At 35.0% G+C, this 21,446-nt stretch overlaps 2 protein-coding genes across 2 annotated transcripts in view; both read right to left on the bottom strand.

Moving 5' to 3' along the window:
- The window catches only part of Ndst4 (N-deacetylase and N-sulfotransferase 4), a 252,847-nt gene that overhangs the window by 191,954 nt on the left and 39,447 nt on the right, over window positions 1–21,446 (bottom strand). The gene's annotated exons all lie outside the window — the stretch shown is intronic.
- Window positions 17,454–17,852, bottom strand: LOC124102593 (large ribosomal subunit protein eL21-like). Its single transcript, XM_046459046.1, has one exon. It carries the CDS (start codon window positions 17,850–17,852, stop codon window positions 17,454–17,456), a length of 399 nt encoding a protein of 132 aa, XP_046315002.1.

The raw sequence follows: 21,446 nt of genomic DNA, 5'->3' as shown, positions 1-21,446 counted from the left end.
AATATGTAATTCTTAGCAAATTGCTAACTTTGCTTAATGACTTTCTTAAATTTATCCTCAAAACAAAATATGAGTTTTTTTTTTTTTAATTCATGAGACTGTAAATTCCTTTTCAGATTTATGTGAAATTAAAGCAGGTGATCTATGATCCATTTATCAAGGGCAAACCAACTAAAATGAAAAGGCCAGATATTGTGGCTCTTCCCTGGAACTGCAGCTACTCGAGATGCTTAGGTAGGAGGAATGCCAGTTGAAGGCCCATCTGGGTAACTCAGTGAAACTCTGTCTCAAAAATCAATCAAACAACCAACAACAGCAACAACACAAATAACAATAAAGATGCCACTGAGTTCCAAATTTTGAGCTGGGTGTGTAGATCAGGGTAGAGTGCTTGGCTGATATGTGTAAATGCCCTGGGTTCAATCTACATTACTGGGGAAAAAAAAGAAAGAAAGAAGAAAAAAAAAATTCAGAATCCAGGTGACCTAGTCTAATCTTGCCACGTGGATCTCCTGGTAGATAAACTGATTAGATTTGCCAGAAGGAAGAGAGACCTTCTTAGATAGGCCCTGAGAATGAGGAAGCCCTGGCTGAAGATTACATATTTTAATTAGAACTCAGCATGTGTGAGAAGTGACCTCCTGCAGAATGGCATGTGAGTTAGGAAAGCCTTGGTGTATAAAATGAACAAGTTTCATAGTTAGATTGTCCCCACTGTGTTAGAAATCTCACCAGTCTTCCTTTTGGATGTCATCAGATTGGACAGAGTGCCACATCCAAGCTGAGATCAGCCTTGAGAACCTAAAACATTCTCTGCTCCCTCTGAGCCTCCTGATTTCCAACAGCCTTGTTGTTATTTGGTAAGTGTTACTGTGAGAACACCGACTAGGACTCATGTTAGCCTGATTTGATAGTCTGATCCTGCTTGTTAGCTCAATGCCTCACTTGGAGAATGTCTGACTTTGAGGAGCCAGGGTATATTATTTTCTGATAATATTTTTCTTGTGAACACAGGGAAATGAAATGTACACTTAAATACAAACTTTAAAGAATATTATTGAGAGTTCCTGACAGAATTTAACCTTAAGGGAGAATTCAAGCTTACAAGTACAATTCCATCTCTGTCATTGTTCTTCATAATGTTTGTAATCAAAGAATTATTTCATAAAATACCATTAGCTTGCTACCACATGAAAAGAAGGTATTGCATTTCTAGGGTTCATATATCTGTGGTTTATAATTATTCATCAGTGCTGAAATAGGGTTTAGTGTACAGAGATATGATTTAAAGTGCCGTTTGAAATTTTTATTTACTTTCAAACATATTAATCCAAGTTAAAAATAAAAACAAATATTTATTCAAGGTTTATGCTTATATGATATTACATAATTGATGAGAACTTTAAAAATTCTACAAAAATATCTATAGGTTAAACTATTCCTGTAGGGCTTATTCCTTTCCATTATGGTGTCACTTATACTTATATTACCATTGAACTGGTATTGTTGTCTTAAAAAATAATATTTGTGTTTTACCATTCATGTTATTAAGTGTTAGAGTGCTTTTTTTTCCTAAAATAGTCCTTTATGTAGTTCTAGAATAATAAAACTCTATTTCCCTTTCAATTCTTTTGGTTAGCCACCTGTAACGCTTAATTTGAATTGTCAACTTGATTGGATTAAAAGATGCCAAGGTTTAAGAGGATTATGGGTTTGTCGATGAAGGTGTGTGTAAGAATGATTGGCATAAGGGATAGCCAACTGAAATGGAGACCCTACCTAAGTGTGGGCAGCACCTACCAATAGGATGATAGCTTGGATGGTATAAAAATTGGAAGAACAAGGAAGTAGCAGCAGATGCAAGCTCTTATTCTTCTTTCACAGGTTGTTGATTACTGGTGAAATTGTCTGAGGATATCAGACTCTCAGTTCTTCACTCTTCCAAAGAAGATTCAGACAGTGATTCTCCAGAAGCCATCAGTCTTCTACTAGGGTAGCACTCTTGGTCCCTCTTGTTTTGGGGCTTTAGCCTCTTGGACTGCAAAGCTACTGTTCTTCCAGCACTCCAGCCTGCAGATGGCCATTGTGGACTATCAGCTTCTGGTCTCGTAAGCCAACCTACACTTATATTATATATACTTACATTATACATACTAAACAATAATAACAATAATAATACCATTCCTGAGTCAGAGTTTCAGGTAAATTTTGGACAAGAATTGCTAGGGAATGGTGCCTAAACTAATAGGTAGTTTAGTATTATTAAATCTAAATCTCAGGGAAGAAAAGTTTGCACAAATAGAACTTTGGAATCCTTTAGTCTATATGTAATTGTTGAAACTCTTGTCTACTGAGCAGACTCACAAATATGAAAACTTAGAATAAAAATTGCAATGGTCATTACTGGAGCAGAGAAAGTAACATTTTAGGAGGAAATATTAAAATATGATAATAATAAAAAATAATCAAAGAAAGAGATAAGAAGATATCATGAAACGGGAAGACTGCTGCATGTCTAATTTGTGAAAATAGCAAGTTTCAAGAGAGTATCACTAGATGAAGTGATGTTTAATGTCACTATAATAAGATATGAAAAAAACTAATTGGGAATAGGAATTAGGAAGAACTTGGAGCACTTAGCAAAAACAGTTTTATTACAAAAATGTGGTGGAAGCCAGACGACCTTGGGTGAGACTTCAGCATTGTATTTGTTATGATCCTCACAGGAAACATGCCAAACTAAAATGAGGATAACTGAAGGAGAATTTAATAAAAGGATGATTTACAAAAATGAGGGCAGGGAATGTAAAAACCACAAAGGGTAATACAGTAGCATAGGGCCCAGAAGCAGGGCTTTGTTACACTTATAAACCTGAGGTCATAAGGAAGGAATATTTACTAGAACTGGAAGAAGAATAATTCTGCACAGTGAGGGTCACCTGAGAGAGGTAAGAAATTCTTTCAAGATACTTCCAGGGCAGCAAATTCAAGGACAGCAACCCTACAGGGAAGCAGACATCTTTATCTCACTTTCCCTGGGCAATTCTTCTATATGTATTTCCCAAGGCCAAAACCTAATTGGAAGTTATCTTACCAGATAGTTCATTGATGTAATTTGTATAGGGCAGTGTGGATCTTTATCACGCATATAAGTTATCCAGCACAAAATACAATGAAAGGCAATATTAAAATCAAGAATATGTTACTGTTTAAGGAAGTGTTAATAAGGAAGAAAATAAAATAATTAGCTTCAACCAGAAAACAATGTTTGGATAAAGACGGGCTTTTATGGTAGAAAAGCATTGAGCATATTAGTAGGTTATGACCAAGAATCCCATAGAGTAGGCCCAAAACACAGGAGCAAGAGATACTTGTTAGTAGAAAAAAATTCCAGAGGAGACAGAGATGGGATTAAGAACACAGTTGAAGAGTTTGTTTTGAACAGGAAAATGGTGCATCCTCCTTTTATATTTTAGAAGAAAACACAAAGATATAATCATATTTAGATATATTTAATGTTTGGGAAATATTATGCTAAGAGATATCATCTATGTGGCCTTTATTTTCTTCATATGATACAAGGAAATTATAAAGTATAATTATGTTATCTTTAAGAAAAATAAATGAGTAGAATCTTAAGTAAATATACTACAAAGCCACAATATTCTTCTCCCACTTTCACAGTCCTGTGATTATCTTAGAATAGCTTATTTACTCATTTATAACAATAGACACCACAGATTGTCATATTAATTTGATTGTGCACATTGGCACACACACACACACACGCATGGTAAAAGAAAAAGTGATGTCTATATTTGCCAGATTTCTGTCACTGTGCAGAATACCTGAGAAAATCAACTTAAAGGGGAAAGATTTATTTGGGTTCATTGTTTCAAAGGATTCAACCCATGGTAACTTGGTCTCATCGCTATGGGCCTCTGGCAAGACAGAACATCATGGTATAAACTGTGTGGTACAGCAAAGGTATTCATCTCATTGTGACTGAGAAATGAGAGAGAGAGAGAGAGAGAGAAATTGGCTGGAAACAAGGGACAATCTTCAAGGACATACCACTAGGAACCTACTTCCTCCAATCTGGCCTTACATCTGGAAGTTTCCATGAGCTCCCAATAGAACCATAGGCAAGCACTATGGCTTCTGGGGAACATTTTAGATCCAAACTCCAACAGTGTCTTGATCCTTCTTCTTTCCCCCGCCCCAGCTGTAACAGAATTCCTAAGACAAGATGAACAGGTGATCTATGAAAACCAGAATTTTTTTTTTTTTTACATAGTTCTGGATGCTGGACAGCCCAAGATAAAGCACCAGGCATCTGGTGAGGATGTTTTTTTCTGTGAGTTCACATGACAGGAGTGAAAAACTGACCTCACAAGCCCTTTTTACCCTCTTCCATTAGGCCCACCTCTCCCCAATGTTACATTGGGGATTAAGTTTCCAAGACATGAATTTTAGGGGACTGTTATGGTTTAAATATGAGGTGTCCCCCCAAAGCTCCTGTTAATGCAGGAATATTCAGAGGGGAAATGATTAGATTATAAGAACCATAACCTAATCTGTCACCTTAGTTTGAATGAACTGAATGGGCAGTAACTGGTGGCAGAGAGGGTGTGGCTGGAAGAAGTGGGTCACTAGGGCTGTGTCCTTGAAGGTTTCATCTTCCCTGTGGCCCTTTCCCCTGCCCCCTGCTTTCTTCCTGCCATGGGGTGAGTGGCTTTCCTCTCCCCCAGGCCCATTTTCCATGATAAGCTGCCTCATCTTGGGATCAGAGCACTGGAGTAGGCCATCAGTGACTGAGACCTCTGAAACTGTGAGCCTCAAACAAACATTTCCTGCTCTAAATTGTTCTTGTTGGGTATTTTGGTCTTGGTGATGTAAATGCTGACTAAAACAGAAGCTGGTACCAAGAAATGGGACATTTTCATGACTAACCTGACCATGTGGTTCAAAAGCCTTGGGTGCTGGTTTGCAGGAAGAATTTTGAAGTTTAGAGATGCAAGCTGGAAACACTTACGCCTATTGTAAGCAGAGTTTAATGGGTGATTCTGATGGGAACTATTGGAATGCTAATAGAAATGTAGACTGCGCTCTTGAGGGAAATGAGAGCTCTTTTGGTGACTGAACTGGCAGCCACCATATTATATTTCAGCAAAGAACTTGCCTATATTTTTCCCATTTTTTGAGACTCTGTGTGAGGCTGCATTTAAAAGTAACAAATAAATTATCTGGTGGAGGAAATTTCAAGATAGCACAGTATTCTGTTAGTGGCATGGACATAGCTGGTGGCTTTTAGTCAAGTTTACTGTGAGAAATGAGATCAGAAAGCAGAGCTAAAGTGTTTTAAAAACTTGTGTTTTGGCCAGAAAAGTGGCTATGTATTTGTTGAAAGGATTACAGACCCATAAAGAGATGCTAACTAGTTTGCCTAGAGACAATAGGAAAGATGCCTGGAGAGCATCACAGGAATTTGGGAGACTACACCCACCACGGGCCCCAGAAGAGAAAATTCTTCCGAAAAAAAAGATGATTGGGGAGGTGCTCTGCTTGGCTACCTAAAAAGTTGTTTCACCAATGCTGAGCCATGAAGGCACTGGGGTCAATGCAGTCTTGTTTCCAGGGGACCCAACTCTTGTGCAATCTGGCAGCAGACGTTGGCTTTATCCACGTGGTACTGGTTTTGCAAGAATACAGGATGCTAAAGTTAAGGGGTCATGGGGGCTTCCACCAAGAATTCAAAGGAAGGCCTGTGAGTCAAGCAAAGTGTAGCAGGATTAGAATCCCTGTGGGCTGCCTCTGAGAGGGCAATGTGAGAAACTGCAAAGGTGAAGCTGAAGCTGGAATGGAAACCCAGGGAATTAAGAGATGACAGTAACCTGTAGAGAAAAGCTGCTCACTGTGGGGAGGTCAAAGCCAAAGGAAAGACCATGCACCCTGAAACCAACAAGGGTGTTGGGAAAAGTATAAACGGCAGCCATACCCCAGAGAAAAAACCCCAACATGGCGCCTAAGCACCTCTTCTTCCTACCTTCTTCTTTTCTGCAGTGGCGCGAAAAGTTCCTGCCCGTGTGAACTCTCCCGCCGGCGCCAATTTCAAACCTCGCTGGCGGGGAACCTTAGCCCCAATGAGAACTAATTCCTGGGCTCCGGAGCTGATATCTGAAAGAACTTGCCAATAAACGGGTTGCCTGCCATTTATCTAAACCCTACCATCTCCCCCTTAGTTCTATATAAGCACACTGCTTTTTGCAATAAAATTGGAATTCTCCCGGCGAAGTGTCTTTGCGTGGGGAATTCTTTCAAAGGGCAAAGGGGCAGAACTGCCTAAGCCCTTTGAAGAACACATCTCACAGCTATGTCCTAGATGTGGGGTTAGGGGAACTGTTGCACTGCTGGGTTTCAATCTTGCTTTGGCCCCCTCCATCTTTTCTATGCTCCTATTCCTCCATTTCAGAATGGGAATGTTTACTCTGTGTCATTATATATGTAATGTGTTTTATAGAGACTCATAGCCAATATTTTGCCTTGAATCTTATAGAATTCTGGGACTTAGGCAATGCTAAAGCTGTTGGGACTATAGAACACTTGGAGATGGACTAAATGCATTTTGCATTGTGAAATTAAAGTGAACTTTTGCAGGTCATGGACAGAATGTTATGGTTTGGATATGAGGTGGTCCCCAAAGCTCCTGTTAATGAAGAAATATTTCAAGAGGAAATGATCAGCTTGTAAGAGCCATAACGTAATCAGTCACCTTAGTTTCAGTGAATTGACTGGGTGATAACTGTAGGCAGGTGGGGTGTGGCTGAAGAAGGTGGGTCACTGGGAGCAAGCTCTGAATCAGATCATCTTCCCTGGAGTCCCTTCTCCCACCTCCTTCCTTGCTGCTGTGAGGGAAGTGGCTTTCCTCTGCAAGGCCCATTCTCCATGATGTGCTGTGTCGCCTTAGGCCCAGAGCACTGGAGTTGGCCACCATGAACTGACACCTTTGAAACTATGAACCCCAAATAAACTTTTTCTGTTCTAAGTTGATCTTGTCAGGTAATTTGGTCACGGCAAAGCAAAAGCTGAGTAAAACAGAGACACATTCAGATGGCAACAAGAGCTATTATTGACTAAAAATCTCTACGACACATATCATAAAAGGTAGAAAGATATTATGAGATGGTTTATAAAAGCAAGGTGGGAAAAAGACTTTAAGTCAGAGTAGGTGGATGGAATCTCTCACTGAGATTGATGCTCTAAATGTAGGCAGTAGGAGAGAGAAGATGAGCATATTAGAACTCATATTGTCAGAGAACTGAGAACTTAAGGTAATGGGTCTTGAACATATTTAAAAATAAGAATAACCAGGAGGGCTAAACATGCACATTTAAAACTCATTTAATTTAGAATTGGAAAACTGTTATCTTCCAAGGTAATTGTAAAGAGACTGGTCCAGGTTCTACTTTGAAGTTGATGTCTAGGGTAAAAACGGGAATTGGGATACGGGAAAACTGTGAGAGAAATTAAATTTCTGTGGTATGATTTGGAAGTTTAGGCAACAAAGAAATAGGTGGAGGTCCATGTGGCCAATCAGACAGATGCTCAAATTAGGAATGGGAACAACCAAATGTGCTTAGTAAAAGTACCAGTAATATTTGGAGCAGCAGTAAGCAATTAGAAGAATGGTGAATTCACCTATTGGGCTGGATACATTTAGTTATAGAGAGGGCTATAGAGAAAATGGTGTCCCTTAGAGATTCAGTTTTCAACAAAGGCAAGTTAAGGGAAAGGCATTCCGTGGAAAGGTTGAAAGTGTAGGAAAGTTAGTTCACAATCAAATGGACATTGCAAGAAATGTAGTGGAAAATCTGTAGTTGGGAGTGGAGAATGATTTTGTGATAAACCATGGATAAAAAAGCACAAAGTATGCTTAAATTTTTTTCTCTGAAAAAGAACTAAATAAATACATTTTACCTGATTGTATTTATTTTTGTTATTACTGCTTTATTTTATGCAATTAAAAGAGACAATAATGTAGCTATATTTTTGTGTGAAAATTCAATATCAGAATACTGAAGACAAGTACTTTGAATACTTACATATGGAGAGAGAAAGGGAAGTGACACATTTGTAGACATCCATTAGGAATTACTGGTTAGCCATAAAATACCAGGAACACTTTTCTAACATAAATTAAAATATGAAAGTACAAAATAGGGTATGATCAGAATCATAAGTTTTATTATGTTAATGCTGAACACCTAATAAATTCTTAATGATATTTTCAGATGATGGTCTTACACAGAAGAAGAAGTGACAAAAGAAACGGGGTAGTTTGAGTTTATTCTGACCTACACAAAAATACTTACTTTCAATGTCGGTTAGTCAGAAACTATAGGTCACAGTATCCTGCATTATGGAATAAAGAAGGAAGGAAATTCAAGCAGGCAAGTCAGACTCTGGGAAAAACACTAAAATTGGAACATTTTCTTTTTATCCCATGGTCAGGGATTCTAGCCAAAACATCAATTCAAAAAGGTAAGAAGGTGATAAAATAGAACTCTATTCATACAGTTGAAAGTAATCACATCAGCATTTTTAAAGAGAGGTACATAAATAAATCAATTTAGTTGTTTGGAAATATCTCAATATTTAAAAAATGGGTGTAAGAGAAAATGAATAATATGTCATTAGGGATGAATATAAAACCAGGTCATGTTTCTGTAAGAACAATGTTACATGAGGTAAATAGTAGGTTTCATGTTTTCACTTAGAAAGGGTGGGTAATTCAGAAAAGAGCTACAAGAATATTAAGAAAGCATGATATCATATCCTGTAAGAGCTGGTTAAACAACTGCAGCCAATGTGACCAGCTGAATTAATCCTTTCTCTTACAATATCTTCATCCCATCTCTGATGTATCCTGCTTTCTAGTATCTCCTTAGATTTTTCTCTTTCAGTTTACAATCTAGAAATAAGAAAGGGCCTAACAGTCCACCTGTCATCAGACACTCACTCTTTAGAATGTTTCATCCTTTAATGCCTGGAGTCCTCAACAAAACAGAAAATGTCGCATAGCACATTTTGTTAAATTTGTTTTCCTAAAGAGGACTTAAGGTTAGGGCTGAAGACCAGGAACATCAGAAATTAATTTTGCTATCTCTAGAAAGCAGAATTAGGAACACTTGTAATAGAAGACTCAAGATAAAATAACGAATGGAGTCCCATCTATTATAAAATGTTGAGCTCCCCATCCTTGGAAATTTTCAAATAGATTTTGAAACTATATAGTGACTTTATAGAATCAGTAAATATGTGAATATATATGTAAATATTTATGATGGTCTGGAAGACCACAAAGTTTTTCCTGTTCTAAGGTGTTGGGTACAGAGCAGGCTGAACTGTGTTGTCTGCAGGGCAGGCTGAACAGATGTTGGCTGCAAGATAGCCCACGCACTCAAACCCCCCTCTATCTGGTCCTTTATCACCTGTTTGTGTCAAGTCCCTCTCAAGGCTGAGCACTCAACCCCCCTTGGGCCAACAAGGCAGCTTGCAGACCCAGAGGCCCCATTAGATTTGGGCTATAAAAACTCCCTCCTGCTAGGCCCCCTCTCTCTCCCTCTCTCTCTTGCTCTTTCTCTCTTGCTCTCTCTCTTGCTCTTTATCTTTCTTACGCTCTCTCTCTCTCTCTCTCTCTTGCTCTTGCTCTCTCCCTGTTCATCTCTTCTCTTTTCTCTCTCTCTCTTTCCTTCTTTCCTTTCTCTTTGTTGCACTGCTGCAATAAAGATCTTTTGGTTGCTCTGAGTGTTGTGGTCACTTTCCTTTCACAAGGTATGCAATCTGCTTCCCAATATGCAGATAAAAAATTAATTCTCCAGTTAAAAATCAAAATGCTCACAAGGTACAATCTGAAAAAAAAAATGTGAGTAGAAAAGAATATCTTGTATTACATTCATTGTTTTCTTATCTTGCTTCAGATTTAGTTTTTCAGTAAAATTGTGGTTAATCTCCAGTGCTGAATATTTGCTAGACTACTTTCTTGATGTTTTCCTCAACAACTTGCATAATTCTTGCCTCTATAAATACTATTAATGTTGTAAGCAAATGTTTCCTGTCAATTTGTATTTCCTTGACTACAAGCAAAGTGTTACCTGTCTTTTTCAAATCTTTTTGCCATTTATTATCTAATTTAAAAATTTTTTTCATAATATTACCTTTGTCAATTTATACATAGAAGTTTTAAGGATCCTAATGTCAATTAACTTTATTCTTAATGCAAAATTTTGCCATTTTGAATAGATAAATATATCTTTGATTTTGAAAAACTATTTCTTCATCATGTTGATTACAATGTTTTCTTTTGTGTTCTTATTTTTAATATTCAACATTTTAATCTACCTATTATTTGATTCATTGGGTGGAGTAGGAACTCTCTTTTGATTTTTCTTCCCCCAAATCAATTTTTTTAATAATACAGAATTTATTCATCAGTTAGGATTGACTCGTTTGTCATGTATTAAATGATAATACTCATTAGAGAACATACTGTTGAAAAGCTGCATTAAAAAAAAAAAAAAAAAACTACCAGCAGCAGGTTGTTTCATCAGTTTTGTGTGTGTGTGTGTGTGTAGCTTTTGAATAACACTTAAAAAGCACTTAAAAATTATGTTTCTTATGTAATAAGAAATATAATTTCAAAGCACCAGTTTAGGATTTATTTAAATTAGAAAATAAGATTATTCTCAATATGTTAGTTGATGAATTGCTTAAAACTTTTGACAACTGTGAACAACTTAAAAGCTCAATATTAAATTAATTGTGCTCTGATATTTATATATTAATTAAATTTTGGTCCTGAAGTTGAGACTCAATATTGTGTACTGCCTTGATATATGGTAAAATAGGAAGGGCCTCCAATGGCAGAATCAAAAGTGCCCTCATCACTGTGCTGTAGAGGAGGAGATCCCTACCTCTAAAACCTTCTTATTATAGGGATATTATTATTGACACAGTTCCTGCTGATTCTTGAGTGTCAGGTTTCAGTCTCCTGACAACCCATAAAATCATTCACACAATTTCTCCAACAGGAACCAGGGGCACTAGAAAGTCTAATGGTTATCTTTTCACAATTCCTAGCACTTTTTTTCTGTTCTTTTGCATTATACTACATGATAATTTCTCCTCCTCCTCCTCCTCCTCCACCACCTCCTCCTCCTCCTCCTCCACCACCTCCTCCTCCTCTTCTTCCTCCTTCTGCCACCTTCTCCTTATTCTCCTCCTCCTCCTTCTTTTCTTCCTTCTTCTTTCCCACTACGCCTGTTTTTCATGTCTTTATTATTTAAATTATACCACCTTGTTTCTTCCCCAAATATGCACATCAACTGGATTTTTACTCTGCTTTTTAGTGTAAATCTAAAATAAATGGCTCTGTGTGTTTTATAATGTTTTCCTTTCCTCAAACTCTGAGTGAATTTGACCAACAAATTGCAATCCAGCTCTTTGTGTTTGGCTGTACCCACAGCCTCTGGTAGGAATGACTCACTTAGGAATGGGGTGAAGATTAAAATAATGTTACAATATTATGTAACAATTACTAAATCTTTTCAACATTTCGAATCATATTTGAAGTGTTAACGTAGTAATATTATATAGAAAAATACTCAGAATTCAAAAGTCTGCTACTTCTAAAAAATGCCCTAATCTGGGATAAAATATAAAAACAATATTTACTTTTCTAAGTTTTATTTCATTTTTAATTGACACAATAATTGTACATGTTCATGGGGTATGGTAGGAAGTTTAGACTTATCCATATGTTGTGTAATTATCAAATTAGGGCAATTAGCATATCCATCTATTGTAACATTTCTCATTTCTCTGTGGTGAGAACATACTCAATGCTTTCTTCTAGCTATTTTGAAACATGATATAGCAGTTATGAAACTGTGCAATTTATTCTCAAATATAGGGAGCATCAATGATCAATGGTTTTAACTTTTAATGTTCCCAAATTCTACTACTTTCAGTTGCAGAAAACAGTAAAATTTTCAGTCATTATCTTGTCATTTTAGTTACTTGAAGCTTTGATTTGTTTATCATAGAGTTAACATCATCCTGTTAAATGATAGTATTTAAGAACTTTCAAATTTGTGGTAGAAATAAGATTGTGTATAACTTACAATTAAAGTAACAAAAGAAATAAATTTCAACAGGTAGTAATTTTATGTGAAGAAACAGAACAGAAAACCTTACAGGATTATGAAAATTAAAGGCTGTAGTTGAAGTGATAGACAAAGTCAACATGGTCATAGGTTACAAGCTGATTCTTCAAGAATAGAACAGAGAGTCAACACTATGAAAGGCAGGGATTGTATGGACAAGGGGAAGTAGAAATTATACAAGAGGTAAGCAGAAAAAAAGTGTCATGTATTTTGAAAATAATTTGTAGTCACCACTCAATTTAAATATTAAAATAGATGTCATGCATATTCTTTAAAATACAGTAGCATAATTTTAGCTTTAAGAGAACATAATGAAGGCCTTAATTGGCTGATTTTCATTCTATATTTGTTCCTTCTGAGCTTCTAGTTAAGGAGTAGAAGTATCCCACATATGTGTGTATGCATGTGATTATCCAAACATAATGCAAATATATCACTTATATATGACCATAGAAATACCATGTTGATTTATAACTCCCTGCCCAGTGTCTCCTTTGTCAGTTGCATAATAAGTGTGTTAGTGAAAAAAATCTAATCCATTCTATGAAAGTCAATTATAGAATTCTGCTTACAATGGAAAATGTCATTACCAGTAAGGATACAGAAAGATAATGAGAGCATAACTTGGATTTATCTTTTACCACCTTATGCAGGACAAGATAATTGGAACTGTAAGCTTTTGAGTAGTTGTCTTTGGAAACAAAGATTCAAATAAGTGATTAGATTTCTTTCTTTCTATGATTATTTATTAAGACATAATAGTCTTAATTAAATAAGAATTACTAAAACTAAATGTTAATTGTGTTTTTGTCATAAAAATTGTACTTCTCAAATGAGAACGATATTTTCATCTGCTTAGAAAATTTTCTCTAAGTTGTTTACTATATGATATTTCTTAATATAGCTTTTCCTGTAGCAGATATTTGCAATGCCAGGTGCCTATTATTTTAATATTAAAACATCCCAGATCATAATATTTTATAGTTATAAATTATTCATGTTTAATATAGTGATTTAGTTGTTAATATATATTTAATATAAAGTATATTTTGTGTAATTTTAAGCAAAGTAATTATAAGTATGCATATATATGTTTACTATGATCAAACCAGTATAAATACATGAGGAAGGAAAACTATCAATAGCAAGTAAGTATGATTTATAAAGTATTTTAAAATAAAGAATTTCATATAGTTATTTTAGTAGACTGATAATAGAATCTTTCCTAAGGAATATTTTGCAAAAGAAGATTAATAACATTTCCAAGGTTACATAATAGACAGATGTCAAAACCAACATTCTACCCTGGGTTTTTGTCTAGTGTGTATCATTTCTAAATTTAGAGAACCAGTATAGACAGCACTTAATAGTATATTAGTAATTTACCTCCTAAGTGCTTGACATCTAAAGATGGTCTTATACGTAAATATATTAAGATGAAATGGTTTTAGATAGTAAGAAAATTCTCAAACATGACACTGGTATTCAATAAGGAATGCAATTATATGATATCCTTCATAATTGTTTATTTTCATATTGATAATTTTTCATCAGCAATAATATAGATGAAATAAAAAGCAAAAGTTAAATAAAATATATTATAGAAAACAACTTTTATATATTATTTCTCTTGATAAACTGTGCTGTGTTTTAAGAGAGAAAGGGGAAAATGGGGGAAGAAGAGAAAGAATGTTTGTGTTACAAGAGCTTTCATGAGAAGGGGAACAGAATTCTTTAATTAATATCAATAACACTGTGATTCCAGGGCTGCTTCTCCTTTCTAAGGATAGTAGTCATTAATGTTCCTTCCACACGGGAAAATTAGAGAAGAGAACATAATCTGTAACAGAAAATCACTAAAATCTAGTGATCCCAGGAAATGCAGTCAAAAGAAGTTAAATCAAGGTCAATGAAAAAAAAAATGTACCAACAGGGATGACAGAGATTATGGATGGATTTATAATTGGAATATGATTACTAATTTGTGTTGTCACACATGAGGTGAATTTTGAATTGTATTCATGACTGCTAATTTGTGGATCAGAATTTGAATCTATAAATCTAAAGCAAACTCTAAATGATATAATTTTATCTTTTAAAATTTCTTTATGCAGTCCAGCAGTGTGGAATTGTGTTAATTTTTCTTGCTATCCTGTTTTGTGTGTGTGCATCTACATCTGTATGTATATGCCTTTCTCTTTGGAATGTTCTCTGTGATCATAGGCTTCTTTTTAGTGTAACTCTGGGCATAAATTTGGAACACTGTCCATGCTTGAAAAATATTTTCAGAATAAATTTTTAAAAAAATGATCTGAAGAACTCTCTTTAAATAGCTGAAGGCCAAAGTTAGGATCCTCATAATTCTGATCAGTGTCAGTCTGAGTCATCATCATTGATTTAGATATTCAACAACAAAACCGATCAATATCACACCTACTTCAGTAGCCTATGAATACTTTAGAAGAAATAAATTCAGAGTAGGGAGGAATATGTGAAGAGAGCAACTAGAGAAGGAGAGAATGACCTGGTGGAGTACATAAGTCATCAAATGAAACATCTGAGGTAAGTTCACAGGTGAGTTTTTCTCTGTTAATGTTTTGACTTCAATTGCATCAGAAGCTAAAATCAGAAAGTGAAGATAAAATCAGAACTCAAAACCTCATGTACCTAAAATAGACTAACATTTAGTGAGTCTAGAATCAAGTAGAGTGGCTGATATGCAACCCCTTTTCAATTGCTATTTGTTGAGTGAATGAAAGAAGTCAAACTGGATTTTCAATTACCATGTCATAGGGGACTGAGAAACTATAAACAGGCAAGGCAACAATAAATTTTACAAAGTCCAATAACCTTTCCAACTTTCCCATGTTTGTTATTGCCTCACCTTAGTATCTTTATAGAGTTATTGGCTAGGAAAATCATTACAATTAGATTTGTTCTTAACTATAGAGACAGGGGAAGGCTGGGGAAAAGGGTAAGAATATGGAAAAAGAAGGAATGATGAATGCCATCAAAGACAGTGAGAAGCCCAAATCTCCCTGATCTTCTGCAGTAAAGGAGAGCCAGGGAAACCCACCTGGCTTAACACCCATTCATTAAATCACACATTCAACAAATTAAAATTCCCCAAGGGACCACACCTCTAATATCAATATTATGTTATCATAAATGACTTGTGGTTATTTATTTTCAAACCCTGTTAAGCATGTGTTTTAGCAGGTGATTTTATTTTCCCCATTAAAAAATAAGTTATAAAAAAAAATTATTCTAACATTCTGGTGGCAACAGTACTCCTTTTTAAAATTCCCATAAATTAACAGTAATTAGTTTAGAGAAACTAAAAATCATGGGTCACATTTAAAATTCAAGTAAGAGAATGAGCCCATAAATGAACACCACAAAATGTGTAGACAGGATCAAAGTTCCCTCAGTAAAAGACTCAGGCAGTTTCAGCATCTGTAGGAAAAGAAATAAGGGAAAGCTTCAGGGGGTGTGAGTCCCCTAGAAAAGAATACCATGTCACTGAGTGCCAGCCAACTTTACAAGAACTACTGAAGCTGGAAATAATTTTACCTGTATTTCATTTCACAGGTAAGTCAAAGGGATTCACTATAAAGTTTATAGTGGCCAAAGATTTGGGTATATGAATCCTGGAAATAACTGAGAGTTACTACATCCAGATTGGACAGATTATACAGAGAGAAAATCTAGTGGGGAAAAAAAAAACCTGTTAGTAGTAGAATACAAATTCAGCAAGAAGTGAAAAGGAAACAAATGCATTGATAAAAGTGTGCATGCGTGTGTTTCCATGTGTGTGTCTGTGCACACGTGCACACCTATGTTCATGATTTGACAAGACTCAATTTATAGAAATTACATAAATATGTGCAAATAGAATAACTCATTTATTAGTAGAAATAATATTGACGCTATCTTACAAAGCTAAATCTAACACATGCTAATTGTCTCTCTGTATTACTATGGATCACTATCTTTTAGAGGAAAAAAATCAATGTAGACAAAAGTATGTAGTGTGTAATAACACATCCATCCATTCATATGTATATATCCACCAACATTTGTATATAATGTTTTCAGTGACACTGAGAAGTATACAAATTGCTTATTTGCCAAATCCCATTATGTTATATGTAACCAATATGTAAATATATAAATGTATTTGTTCTAAAATGTATAACAATAAGTCAGAAGCAGTTTTGAAAAAGTCACCTATAATGAGATTGATGCAATAAAATGGAAGGCAGAGATAAAAGCAAGCTGTAATTGACTATTCCTGGTTTGTTTAGAAACATGCAACTATCTTACATAATTTTTTAGAAATCCATTCTCTAGAAGGGAGACCAATAGGGTAGAGGAAGGAAATCAAGAGAGAGGGAAGAGGAGAGGGCATGGGAAAGTATTGGGGAATGAAATCTTTCAAATTATGCTTTCTACAAGTACATATATACCAGAGTAAATACCTCTAATATATGTGATTATAATCTATTGATAAAATTATTATTATTATAGAAGGGAAATATGTAGAATAGAGAAAGCAGATTAGAAGGAGGAAGGGAAAGAGAAAGTACTGATGAATGAAATTGATCAAATTAAGTACATATACAAATATGGCATAATGAATCCCACATAATATAAATATAAAATATAGAAAAAAATTTTCAATAAATAAATTTTATATTGATTTTTTGATAGAAATCTATAAATATTAAAAAATCAAAATTATAAAGGAACACAAATGTGTATCCAATTGATATAATCACATATTTATAATCACATAGGAATGCAACACCCAAGGCCTTAGAAACAAAATAACTTCTCTGTACCTACATATGTAACATATATTTAAAACAATAAGAATTAGAATAGAATTTGTATTCTTACAGTAATCACATCCACATGGTTATTCTAATAAAGTGATGTTGGTATCATGGAGCTTTGACAAATAACTCATGCAAGCTCGTACTTGTCCATAGTACAACTGAGATCTCTCAGCATGGGAGAAAGGAGATATAAGTATGAAACACAAAAATAATTGTTCCTGTTTGAGATGAAAGGACCAAGAGTGACACTAATATTTTTTTTTTCAATTAAAAAAGCATTTTATAGTACACGGGCCTTTAATATTTTAATTTTAATTTTTTTACATTTATTATGCCATGAATTCATAGGGAATAGGTTCCAGTAGTTCAGGCTCCTTTCCGTTTGTTCTCACAAAATGTGCTTCTCTGTGTGTGGGGGGTGGTGGGGAGCAGGCAGGCGCTTCACCTGAACCCAGGTACCTTTCTCTTTGGCTTCCTTCTTTTTCTGATCATTTTCCTTCATACATTCCAGGAAGCTGTTTCGGCTCTTAGAGTGCATAATATGCTCAATACGCACATTAATTCTCTTGGCAAGAATCTTGCCCTTAACTTGCTTATTCACAACAATGCCAACAGCATGCTGGGTAACATTGTAGACTCTCCCAGTTTTGCCATGATAACATTTGTGGGGCATTCCTTTTGGAACAGTACCCATTCCCTTGATGTCTACAATATCACCCTTCTTGTAGATTTGCATATATGTGGCCAAAGGAATAACTCCGTGTTTTCTAAAAGGCCTAGAGAACATATACCGGGTTCCTCTCCTCTTTCCCTATGTGTTCATCATTTTGGCAAATTACTGGAAGATGGCGGTTCAGGCCAGAAAGAAGCGACACTAATATTAATAGTATATTTCACAGGGACCCATGAGCATCCCCTACAGCATAGTTTGTGGCCACGAAATGCCATGCCTTGAAGCAGGAGCCAGGATCCTTACAAAGTAGCCAAATCCAGTCCTAGGCCACAAAATTATAAGATGAACTTGGAACATTTTGTTATTTGTAGTAAAATAAACAGGTTCCTTCTGTTGAAGTCAAAATAATTTGAGCATCAATAATGCCCAAATAATCAATAAATTCTCAATGGATTTAAATATATGACTATTTTTAAATTCGTTATCTCATAAAGATAATAAACACAAAAGGAAAATAATTGTCCACAGTTGGAGGATGCATGTTAACCAGAACTGCATTTTGAAAACTAGCTGCTAAAGATAAGTAAGCATTTATTTCATCTTTTTAAAATAAACTGTAGCACCGAGTAACCTAATAGTAGAGAAATTTCTTTTCATAGATTTATTGCAGCTAATGAATGGAGAAAGAATTATGACATAGTTTCACATACCCTAATGAATTAATGGGTTTAGGCGTTGATCATTAACAGCTGCTAATATCACACAAAGACAGCTGGATCTTACAGAAGCTGACAAGCCCCTTTTGAAGTAATTTTCCTTAAATATTGAACATGAATCTGATTTAGTCTCTAGATTCAATTCTCAATTTATAGAAAAGACAAACTATGCTGAAAGAAAAGCTACGAGATAAATAACAAATCACTTTTTCATGTTATTATTTTTATTAATTGAAAATAGCATATAAAAAAGATGTAATTATTTTCAAGCTACCTCAGCCTTCCAGAATTAATTCCCCAATTCATTGAAGAAAAACTCAAACAGGTTTTTAAAATCCTCAGTATTAAATACAAGGTTGATGCAAATCAGTTCAAGGTGATTTCTGGTTAGCTGTGAGCTGACAGGCTAGCTAATGACATTCTCTGGGAAGGATTACCTCTGAATAAAATGGTATCATTGAAATATGAATATAAAGAAAAAAAGATTAAATATCTTGTTTTGAAGTTAATCACAAGCTTTGATATCTTTCTCCTTTTCATTCCAAGAATGTTACTGATCATCATAGCCAGAATGTAGTGTACTCCCATTTATTTGTTCTTGACACATCACATTACATACACATGAGATATCTGAGTCCCTGCCTATAGGTTTGAATTTTCTCAACCTTTAAACAGGAAAGACTACATCCCTCAGATATTTGTGAAGGCAACTTGAGAATAAAAACCAGGTGTTATTTTTTCTTTCTTATGAAGAAATGGCTTTTGTGAAAGCACTTATTCCGTCATTTATTCATTTAGTCATCGGTCATTTGACAAGTGTCCATTATATGCCAACTGGAGATAGAATGATTCACTTATTATTATTTGTTTTTGAACAGCTTTACTCATCATGTGCTGAGCATCTTTAAAACATGCAGAGCTGTGATTTGAACAGAGACATTAGCTCCGGATTCTATCTATATCAGTGCTTTCCAAACTTTCGCCATTCATGGTAATTTCAGTGTCTCAGTAATTTATTTCATGGAATGAAAATACCCAAATAAATGTCTTAGAGTTTCCTTATTATACATTTAGGCCCCCAAACTTAATAATAATAATAGTGTAGGTGGTGCCTCACAGGTGTCTCTGTATTTCTTTTACAATATCTTTCAGATATTGAACAGACCTTTTGGTACTTCTGCAAGTTTACTGTGTGCCCCAGTATGCCTAGATGCACAGATTGGAAATGAACATCAGCTAGTTTAAGCTCTACACATGCTGCTTGAATATAAAAATAGTTCCTACTCTCAGTCTGAACCCTGACAACAAAGATTCCCAAAATGTCCTATCAGTTTTAAAAATTATGTTAAAAATCATAGTTGTGAAGATAAAACTTTAAAAAATAAAAACAAATTATTAATAGACACATACTTTAAAGTCTGACTCTCAATCATGGTCATAATTGAAATATTAGTATATGTTTAAGAGTTACAAAAATAAATCCAAGAATCTCTGTTATACAAAAGTGGTATGATAAAGTATACAAGAACATAGGTTTTCAGAGATAGGAGGGCAGAAGTTATGATCCTGAATCAGCCATTGCATACCTAGGTGATTGCAGACAAGCTACATAATGTCTCTTGGTACCTCAGTGCCCTCCTCTGTAAAATGGAGAACATAACATTCAACTTGCAGCTTGTTATCCTGATCTACATAAGATGCCAAAAATACTTACTGTTTGGCATTGGTAATGAGATAAATATTGAATAAATGAAATAACAAAAGGATATAATTAAAAAGTTGACTGCAAAAGCATTATTTGAACAATATAATCAAAATGCTATAGTATTTCAGAGTGGTAGATGTTACTGCTTGAAGGGTCTCAGAATATTATAGAACTGACTTTTGAGAGTAACTTAAGAGCAGTGACTCAAAATATTTTTTAATCATAACTTCAGAAAATGTCTTATAGGCCTCATTAATACTTTCTATAATTTTAAGGAATTCACACTAATAATCTAAAGTGTCTGTTTCCTCCTGTTTACAATCTACTAAATTATTTTCATGTTCCATAGTTTGAAAGATACTATTTAAAACATGGGCAGAAATAGAATTGTATCTTTAACTGCAGAATCAAATAGTAGATAGTTAGGGACTAATCCTTCCAACAGGCTAGATAGGCTGAGAGCCTGCCACTACTATTGCACAAAGATCTGGAATAAATTATGATGGCCTATATGTTTCACATTGTTGCACTCACTAAAGAGAAAATTGATTCCTCAGCAGTAACACCCGCCTCACCTCCTCCAAGCACACATCAACAGTAAGCTGTGAAAAAAACAATAAGGAGAAAGCACCTGAAAAGGGAAGGGTATGGGCAAGTTTGTTTACCGTTAGGGAAAATGTCCATGTTATTGTCATGCAGGAATGAAAAGTAAGTCTTGGAGCCAGGCAAAGCAGAGAATGTCTGCTAGAGATTCTACATTAAACAGAGGCCTAGGATAAAAGATAAATCATTCCAAGTCAATTGGAACTACTCATTCTGGGAAAACTTAAATTCACTGTGGCTGAAAAACAGTCCCAAGTTTGGGAATTACACATTTACGTAGATCAATTTCAAAACCAAATTACCAAACCTATACAGGAAGAGGCCAAATGTACCAAACCTCTTCCTTTACAGGAAGAGGATACCATAAATATTAAAGTCAGCAAGAAGGAAAAAAACCCAACCAACCAACCAAACAACCCCAAAACATCCAACAACAATAACAGATTGAGCCCACCATGAATGCCAGATATTGAAGGAGTTATATTAAAACATCAAGAATGTAATTATGTATGAATTAAAGAGATAAAAAAAGATTGGGCAAATTTCAGAGAAATAGCTTATAAAGGAAAATATACTAAATCAATAATAGTGATGATTCACATTGGATTGCAATGGCCAACATTTTATACCCAGGATATGTGGAAGAATTAAGGTCTATTAAGGGCTAGCAACAATGTGAAACAT

Source organism: Marmota monax, unplaced genomic scaffold (assembly GCF_021218885.2).
Source record: "Marmota monax isolate L192 unplaced genomic scaffold, Marmota_monax_Labrador192_F-V1.1 WCK01_AAM20220418_F8-fsc00002, whole genome shotgun sequence".
Classification (NCBI taxonomy): Eukaryota; Metazoa; Chordata; class Mammalia; order Rodentia; family Sciuridae; genus Marmota; species Marmota monax.
The sequence above is the reverse complement of the archived record's forward strand: the minus strand, read 5'-3'. Positions and strand labels throughout refer to the sequence as shown.

Coding starts and splice junctions, on each gene's coding strand:
- LOC124102593 (XM_046459046.1), bottom strand. CDS start 17,852: ATGTTCTCTAGGCCTTTTAGAAAACACGGAGTTATTCCTTTGGCCACA.